Consider the following 9,627-nt stretch of genomic DNA (forward strand, 5'->3'; position numbering starts at 1 on the left):
ACTCCTCTCCACTTTTCATCGCCACATGGTTGCATCTATTGCTATTTTTTACTGCCATCTTCATGCCAACTGCTCTTTTGAGGTTGTTAACTTCATGCCTCCCTTCCTTCCGCGGTCTCGCTGCATAAGACTTATTTCATCTCTATTTTGTCCATCTCTCTAATGCAATAATTTAGCCAGTATTCTGAATCATTCATCCCTTTCTATGATAAACTGTGGAACCTCCTGCCTGGTTCTGTATTTCCATCTTACTATGACTCGAACTTATTCAAGAGATTTCAAGACATCCTCTAGTTCTGACTAACTTTTCTACTTTTGGGGGGAATGTCACTTCATTAGGCCTTTTCCTTATTGCAATTTTTCTTGTTCTTGACCGGTATCCCTCTTAACTAAAAGGAAAATGCGAAGGAGGAAGAAAAAATACTGAGGGAGAGAAGGTAAGCACCGGCACGAGACGCAACAGGTGGTTTGCCACCCTTCAGCTCTGACCTTTAAATTAACACGTGTTGACGAAACGCTCTCTCTCTCTCTCTCTCTGTCATGATATTGAGTCAGACCACATATCAAAACTCATGAGTAATATCATGTTACTGTACACTTAAAAGGAATCTGATGAGTGAATTTTTCTTTTTACCTTGGAAAAAAAAAAAAAAGTGAGTACCTGAATATTGTGGTTAACAATTACAATTCACTGAAATTGAATAAATAAATGAAAAAAAAAATAGCATTTATAATGATGATAATAATAATAATAATAATAATAATAATAATAATAATAATAATAATAATAAACAAACAAATCAACTAATAAAAACTTGTCTTTGTACTATTCATTGTCTAACAGTGCTTGTCCTCAGAGGTGCAAAATGAGTCCATGAGAGGCAGTGTGTGTGTGTGTGTGTGTGTGTAGTACTGCCTCTTCATCCAGGTGTTTTTCAGCAGCCAATAACTCACTGGGTCACAAAGCAAGTGTAATCCTGCAGTGGCACCAGACACAAGTCATGTGGCACATAGGAAATAGAATATTCATGAGGCAGTTTCATCACTTTATTTCTGGCTTAAAACTAAGACTTACTTGAACCTAATTACAAATTTGCTTCCTGTGCAAGAAAATAATAAAAATTAGTATACATCACAGGGTAACCCCTGTATACATTGTTCAGGTAACTTGAGTATCGGAAATAAAAACCGAGCAAACTGTCTCCTGACTTCTCTTAAGATAATAACAACTAAAGAAAATTGTAAGAGCTGAAGTTACTGAAATATTCCTACAAAATAATTTCTTATGAAAGAGTAAATGATGAAAACTAACTGAGTTACACGCAAGGAAGGCTCTTTAGTCAGAGCCTGAAAATCAGCCATGTCTACCACATAACATACACATTTGAAATTGATAAAATATGCAACTTTGAGCAGATCAATACAAAATGTGTAATAAATTACTGTCAGGTTCATACAAATATGCACTACATGCTAAGATGGGACTGGGGCAGCGCCTGCTAGTAGAGAAATACAATGCACACTTTCCAACACGAATGCCCCTTTAATTTCTAAGGTACAGTGCTTGACTTCAAACAAGGAAGATACTCCAAGCTCATTTCTCATAACAAGACAAAACAAACACAATCTTGAAAGTGCTCAGCTTGAACACATCATCTGGACAGATGTAATAAGACAAATCCAGGTATCAGACATGTCTGTGTCAACATCACAGAGGCATAATGCTGCCATTCCCCTTGCAGTATTTGTTTAACCCAGAATTCCTTGACAACTACTTAATATATGTTACCATGGTCCAAAGTGGGGGAGTCCCATACAAAAGGTTACATGATATCCCTTACATGAGGAACTCTTTTTCTTCAACATCACATCCTTAACTCACTCAATGCCCTATGTACCATTTTCCCAACATTAAACTAAACAGACCACCCACCCTCATTTGTATCACACAATTCACTTCAAGAGTCACCACCTACATACCTGACAGACGTCCCCCTTCTCTCAATATAAGAAAATTTGGAAGGATTTCCCAGTTGTCTCTTTCCATTAATTTCAATTACCATCTTGCAATACACAGGGAACACCATGGCAGTAGTCTTCCAACCTGGCTATGGAATGTGTGGCTAAGCCAAGTCCTCTATAAAAAAAAACATTCTAGACTTTCTTTTCTGTATTACTATGACAGCCAAAACCATTCCAGCAAACTCTAATTTTCATTCTGTAACCCCACAATTCACCTCCAATATCATGATTCTCTATATTCAAACACTGTTCCCTTCTTCCTAACTCTTTATCAATCATACTCAAAACCATCACTTGTCCATGGTAAGCCTGCATATTTTGATCACACTTTTATGGATACACTAAAACAATGCCCCTATATAAAATATTACAATCACTATTACTGGTGTCTGAATGATAATGACACAGCTAATGAACACATACATGAGGGCAATTCTTGATTACAATTCATTTCTAGTACTAGTGGCTATGGCTGCTAACAACATTCAGGTTAGTAAGGATAGACAGAGGAATATTTCTTCCTCTATCAGCACCAACACTTATTGGGATGTATTACAACTTGAGAGAGAGAGAGAGAGAGAGAGAGAGAGAGAGAGAGAGAGAGAGAGAGAGAGAGAGAGAGAGAGAGAGAGAGAGAGAGAGAGAGAGAGAGAGAGAGAGAGAGAGAGAGAGAGAGAGAGAGAGAGAGAGAGAGAGAGAGAGAGAGAGAGAGAGAGAGAGAGAGAGAGAATTTAGACTGAAAAGTCTTCCCCTACCTCCTCCCAATCTTCACCATTTTTTGCGTCTCTGTTAGTGTCCCCCACCCCATCCACATGTGCCTGTAAGGAAGACAATAATAAACACATGACAGTTCAGCAAAATGATTCAACAGGGGCAGGTGCTGTGAACACCAAGCAGAAACACCCCTGCTAATACTAACACAAAGCACTGTTCTTGAAGTTAAAGTCAATAAGCATCACCCCTGAACATAATGGCACTACTATACATCAAGCTACTGAAATAAAGCTCTTATTTGAAATCTTGTATAATATTCTTCAAAAGTGCAATTCAACTTTAATAACAGTGGCACTAACCTCTACAAGGTAACTTCTTCTCTACATGGCAATGTCCTGTACCCAGCTTCTGGTTACACCTAAACACCAACTTATTATTAGGTGCATATGTGCCGATCAGTAACAATTTCTGGTTTTAAAACCTTCATATTGTTAAAAGATTACTCACAATATCAAATTTTATTAACTAACCTCTTCCTTTTTGATGCTACTGATATCATCATCTTCATCTTCATCAAGTTCCTGTTTGGAGCTTTCTAGATCTGCTTTTTCATTATCATCATTCTCATCTTCCTTTTTCTCTTCCTCTACCTCCTTATTTCCTTCAACCTCTTCCTTATGCTCCATTTCAGTCATGATTTCACCTGCAACACACACAAAATACTAAATTAATATCCACAACACAGTAAAGAGTACAAGCCACTAAAAAATTATCAGAGTAACAATTGATTTGACCTAACAGAAATTAATAATAAGGCACATACTCACCTTGGAGAGCAGTGAGACCTTTGTCAACCTCCTCCCACAACTTGTCTTGGTCAGGTTCCTCCTCTAGATCAACTTCACCCTCTCCATCTTCCCCACTTGCACCCTCTTCATCCTGAAATAATACCAATACACTAAACAATCAACATTATTCTAACATTCCTTCCTTACTCAAACACAATAAAATAATCATGAAAATCAGAGAACGGCATCAAAGTTTGGCAGCTTTAATAAAAGATGTGCATTGAGAGAAGTAGGAGCTTTATTATCTGTCCTATGTTGCATGCCTTACTTGGGGAAGATTAGGGTGATGGTCCCTGTAGTGGGAGAGGTGACTGAAGGAGCGGCAGTGGCGCTGAACAGCACGAGATCCCAATGAAGAGTCTGCCCGGATGATTTTGTAGCACAAGCTGCAGTAATATGCCTCAATACGACGCACATACTCTGTTCCTGTGGGCAGATTGAGTGATACTCCTTTAACTAACTTTCTGGGGAACTGTTTCAAAATCAAATACTATAATTGTGCTTCCACTCCAATAAGCCATGCCATCATCAAGCACAACACTATTTAATACTCACTTATATAAGATCACACATACTAACCCAATGGTTGGTGACCTTCCTCTTCTTCATCTTCATGCTGTTCCTTGTCCCACTCTGTCTCCAGCATATCCTCATCCTCCTCCTCCTCATCTTCTCTGTGTGCTGACTTGTTCCCTATCTCCTTGGTTTCCTTTCCCCTCCTAGTGGGAGTTGATTTCTCAGCATTGCTCTGCCCTGAAATGCTATCAAGGTCATCATCTTCAGCTCCTGTCACCTCCTTGTCCTGGGGTTCTGCTGCATCCACGCCTCCCGTGATCTCCTCGTGCTCCGAGCCTCCACCCTCCTCATCTGAAGCAGTGCCTTGTAGTTAGAAAGCAATACAAGATAGTTAAAATGTAAATAATGGTGAACATAGCATGATCCAACATCTTCCAGCTGCCCTTGAGGTGGGTTGCTACTGCCCTTAAACAGTCATAAACATCAACTAAGGAAGATAAAGAGTAGGGATCATTATTGAGACATACTAAAATAATAGCATCAGACAGTACCCTCACCATCTTCTCCAACAGAATCCAAGGTCATGAAGTTGGCAAGATCAAGGTCGCCACCCTCCTCTTCCTGTGCACGTTCATCGGGGCGCCTGTTGCCTCCCTGGTCAATAGTAGCAGTGCGCACCTGAGGACAGTGCAATGGGTACTCACAAGATGCACATACACCACAAGGAAATAAAAGGCCTTGCCTTGATCATGATTGCCTTTCAGATTTATTTACCTAACAAGATATAACCAACTTGGCAAGATTTCATGTGAAAGATTATGTAAGTTTGTAATATTAGATTTCCAAGACTATATTTTTTTCAGATTTAGTATAACTATTAGAGGCAAAGAAATAAAGGGGATGAGGGATATTCCCTGATGATAAATTTGTATTCTTTAGAGAGAGACAGGTTGATGGGACCTGATAGAAATATTTTAAGTGCTATAGAGGTTATAACAAAGGGGGACATAGCCAAGTTCTTAAAATCAGTAACCAGGATTGAGCCAGAAAATGAGTTCAAGATTGAAAAACTTAGGTTTAAGAGAGAAATGAGAAGGAACTGGTTCCATAATAGAAGTTGATGAATGGAATGTACTCAGTAGTTAGGTTGTTAGTTAGTGCTAAGTCAATAAGGAACTTTAAAACAAGATTAGACAGATACATGGTTAAGGATGATAGTGGAAATAGATAGGTAGGTATGGTATGTTCATTCATGAACTGCTTTGTGTAGGCCTAATAGCCTCTTGCAGCTTCCCTCTTTTTTTTTCTTACAAGAGACAAGCCATAAAAAATAGACAACACCAGGAGATAACACGTAAAAACCAAATGATGAAAAATGGTACAAAAAAAAAGAGACATACCCTCAGGTGGTTGATGGAAGCCACGTGACGCTCATACTCCATTCGAGTTGGGAAGGTGATGCGACACAATCCACAGCGAGGGTGTAGGTAGTGGCGCTGCATCTGTCAGGGAGCGAATAATGTAGTCACTTCCTTCTTCCTCTCTCATTACAGCATGTAACATTCTGTCCCTTGCATTTTATTGGTATTACCATTCATTATGCAGTCATCTACCTGTGTGTAGCTATATATTTCAGGCTAGTATTCCCCCAAAAAAGTGTCTTCCCCTACACACACACACACACACACACACACACACACACACACACACACACACACACACACACACACACACACACACACACAACACGGCCCGGTAGCTCAGTGGTTAGAGCGCTGGCTTCACAAGCCAGAGGACTGGGGTTCGATTCCCCGGCCGGGTGGAGATATTTGGGTGTGTCTCCTTTCACGTAGCCCTGTTCACCTAGCAGTGAGTAGGTACAGGATGTAAATTGAGGAGTTGTGACCTTGTTGTCCCGGTGTGTGGTGTGTGCCTGGTCTCAGGCCTATCCCAAGATCGGAAATAATGAGCTCTGAGCTCGTTCCGTAGGGTAACGTCTGGCTATCTCATCAGAGACTGCAGCAGATCAAACAGTGAATTACACACACACACACACACACACACTGTGAACTATAACTTGTAACCACATTTGTGACCAACCCTGTGTAACTTGCTCCTGTTGTGTTGGTTGATGCCTTCACTGGTGTTGCTGCCCAAACACTTGAATGCCAGTTTGCATGCATTGCAGAACCTGAGGAATGCAACTATCATCATCAAAAGGAATTCTACTTTATGTACTAAATTACACTTTACTCTCATGTCTTTGTATATCCTTATTCATTATCAAGTTTTGGTATTGCTGTATAAATCAATCAGTCAGCTCACAGCCCTGCACTTCTTCAGGATGATCCCACAAGGTTTTGGCACAGCACATCACATCTCTCCACATTACTCTTCTGTTACACCTATCACCTGTATGTCTTACATCAATGCATCCATAAACTTTCTATCTGGTCTTTCTCCTTCTTGCCAGTTACATCTTTCCCATTTATTCCTTATCTATTCTCCACATATAGTGAAACAATGTAAATGTCTTCTCTTTCTGCCTAATTCCAAAAAACAACCTTAAATGTGTTGCCTCACAAGTATGCTTATATTCTAATTTTCTGGTCTCATAATCATTCAACTTGAACATGGAAAATATTCAATACTACTACAGGTACTTCCTGATATACGATTGACTTATGTTCAATGTTCAAATGCAATTTTTCTCTTGTAGCTAATTTAAGATTAAACTGGATAAACAGCAAAATGTTCCAGGACCTGTATATACATGCCCCTGTCTTTTAAAAAGGCAATTTTTTCTTACTGACATACCTGGACACTACAGTGTTAAATTCTTCAGGGTTCTCCTCCCTCCACTTGTTTTCAATGTCCCTCTGCTCCTGCCTCTGCTGTACACGTATCTTGCGCAGAACAACAGTGTGCTTCCTTGCAAGTCTCTGAAGCCGTGACTTGTGGTAGTCACTTATCAAGTGCATCTTGTATTCCTGCAGGGAAGCATTTTCACTTTAAGATATTTACATTTGAAAAAGAATCATTACAAAATATTCATTGACTATAACAATGCAACATTAATATCAATATTTTTTATTCTTACATTATATCTATCTTTGGGGGGTGATTGGAGTGCATGCGTCTAGGCTAAGCTAGTCTTAAGCCCCTTACAGCCTCTGCCTCCTAACTGCTTGCATGCTACCTTCCCGCGGTCCCCCCCGCTGTTTTCATGCTGTCTGCTCTTCTGAACTTGCTAACTGCATGCCTTCCCCCCTCCTGCGGCCTCGCTGCACAAGACTCTCTACTTCTTCTCATCCCTATTCTGTCCATCTTCCTAATGCAAGAGTTAACCAGTATCTTCACTCCTTCATTCCCTACACTGGTAAACTCTGGAACTCTCTACCTGTGTCTGTATTTCCACCTGCCTATGACTTAAACTCTTTCAAAAGAGGAGTGTCAAGACACCTCTTACGTTAACTGGACCCTCCTTTTAGATTTTTTTGTTTTTTCTCTTTCTACTTTCCTCTTAACAGGGCCTGGCAACCAGCGGGATTTTTTTTTTTTCCAACACTTTGTTTTCCCTTGGCCAGTGCCCTTGTAATGTAAAAAAAAAAAAAAAAAAAAAAAAAGTGACCGAGTGGTCTGACGGTATATTCAGACTCCCTCCCCCTGCTGCCTTGTAGGGTACGCCTTTTTAGGCAAAGGCTAGGAGAAGGAAAACTTCAAATCCAAACCCCCTGTTGCCTTGTAGGGTGTGCCTCTTCAGGCAAAGGCTAGGAGAAGGAAGACTCCAAAATCAAACCAACAAGACCCCAACGACGGAGCTATCCAGCGCCGGCGGAAGAGGGCAGCGCCTGGCGGGCAGGCGACAAGGCGGGCCTTGACACATCAAGAACTCGGCAGCCCGATGCAACCAACATCGGAGAAGCTGCCTGTCTCATCTGTCTTGAGCCGCGGTGGAAACGATGTGGGCCAAGTGTGTGTGCGTGGCCGTCGCGCAGCCACGACCACCCAAAACAATATACTCAGCGACTGGCATTCTGTCGTTTCCTCCACCTCTCTCTATCTTCCTCATCATCATCATCGCCACCACCATCATCATCATCATCACCACCACCACCAAGTCCTGAGGCGACAGTACCATGGGTGAAGGGGGCAGGCCTGGAAAGATGGAAGCCCCTAGCCCGCGACTGCACTCAGGCGGCGGGTCAAAGATGGTCGCTCTCTGGTGACGGTGCCGTGACACCAGAGTTCGGCAGACAGACTCGGACTTAACAGTCACATCAAACACAAACATCCACCCCAAAGATAGGAGACGTTTGACTAATGAGAGGACCCAGTACTCGGACACGAGTGGGAGCCGACGACGATATCTATCCACAACAGAATTATTACTCATTTGCTCTATAACTTTTAAGTTTATCAAACCAATACGACTTATTTATTTTCTTTTATGCAATAGGGACACTGGCCTAAGGTAACAAAATTACAAAAAAAAAAAAATGCTAACTTAGGTGAAACACACGTCAAAAGCATTTTCAAAAATTATTGAACAAGTATCTTGAAGCCCCACAATTTTTTTTAGTTAAAGTGATTAGAAGGATGAAATACACAAGTAGAAGGGTATGGTACCTGATATACTATGGAACTGACCTTGAAAGTGATGGACTTCTGGTTGGGACAGTGCGGGCACCTGAGCTCCACAAACAGTCTGCCAGCCACTCGCCTCACATGGCCGTCACTGTTCACCGCCCGCTCCCCGTCAGCTCTTATGGTCACCTGCACTCCACTGGGTCCTGACTCGCCTTCCATGCCTTCAGCCATGTTCCGGTGACCTCGCTCCTCCTCTAAGCCAGAAGTGTGGCGCTCTCTCTCCCTCGGGTGTTCCATGCCCTCCAGGCCATCATCTTCCATCAACTCAAGGTCACGGTGAGAATCTCGTTCCCCACCATTGGGATCTACTTTGTCCATTCTGACAATTAGTAGCACCACAAATTAATTCCTTGCCGTACTTGGGTCACACACTAAGGGGGACTAAGCTCTCTACATCACACTCTGCTCGCTTGTTATTATCTCTTGTTTTGTTATGGGATGGGGGGAGCATGAATCAAGTTATTTTTCATTATTTGTGCATGTGCATAAGTGTACACACACACACACACACACACACACACACACACACACACACACACACACACACACACACACACACACACACACCTTTTATGGTACAAATTGTAAGCAGTATAAGTAAGTGTCTAAAATACCATTGTTCAAACCATTCCCTGCATTTCTAAAAAGAAAATTTGATAATTTCCTAAGTATAACCATAATGGGTGTTTCTCAACTTATGAGCTTCTTAGTTAATGTTTTCCTTAAATTTCAAAGATACCTACATCACTATGATGACTGAAAAGTAACAATTCAGTCTGAAAAAAATGATTTATTTCCTTAACTAAACCAGTTCAACATAGGGAATGTTTCCTTTGATAAACTGCCCTTCCTTCACTTACTAATTACCTGCCTACCA

The 9,627-nt window shown here is 41.2% G+C and overlaps 1 protein-coding gene across 6 annotated transcripts in view; it reads right to left on the minus strand.

The window, feature by feature from the left end:
* Positions 1 to 1,033: 1,033 nt before the first annotated feature.
* LOC123503087 overlaps positions 1,034 to 9,627 on the minus strand; it is a 24,803-nt gene continuing 16,209 nt past the window's right edge. Inside the window, exons 5-15 of one of the 6 annotated variants that reach the window (XR_006674318.1) lie at positions 8,751 to 9,069; positions 6,918 to 7,090; positions 6,201 to 6,291; positions 5,501 to 5,602; positions 4,652 to 4,778; positions 4,164 to 4,463; positions 3,853 to 4,010; positions 3,564 to 3,675; positions 3,267 to 3,439; positions 3,096 to 3,154; positions 2,673 to 2,840 (exon numbers count right to left, since the gene is read on the minus strand). Coding sequence is in view for 5 of the 6 variants with exons in the window: in XM_045252509.1 (XP_045108444.1) it covers positions 2,754 to 2,840; positions 3,267 to 3,439; positions 3,564 to 3,675; positions 3,853 to 4,010; positions 4,164 to 4,463; positions 4,652 to 4,778; positions 5,501 to 5,602; positions 6,201 to 6,291; positions 6,918 to 7,090; positions 8,751 to 9,069 (1,642 nt within the window). In the remaining variant the exon portion in view is untranslated. Of the gene's footprint in view, positions 2,841 to 3,094; positions 3,155 to 3,266; positions 3,440 to 3,563; positions 3,676 to 3,852; positions 4,011 to 4,163; positions 4,464 to 4,651; positions 4,779 to 5,500; positions 5,603 to 6,200; positions 6,292 to 6,917; positions 7,091 to 8,750; positions 9,070 to 9,627 lie in introns of those variants that run through there. The other 5 variants (XM_045252510.1, XM_045252511.1, XM_045252509.1 and 2 more) reach the window with 5 other exon arrangements.

This window comes from Portunus trituberculatus, chromosome 13, assembly GCF_017591435.1.
Source record: "Portunus trituberculatus isolate SZX2019 chromosome 13, ASM1759143v1, whole genome shotgun sequence".
In the NCBI taxonomy this organism is placed as follows: domain Eukaryota; kingdom Metazoa; phylum Arthropoda; class Malacostraca; order Decapoda; family Portunidae; genus Portunus; species Portunus trituberculatus.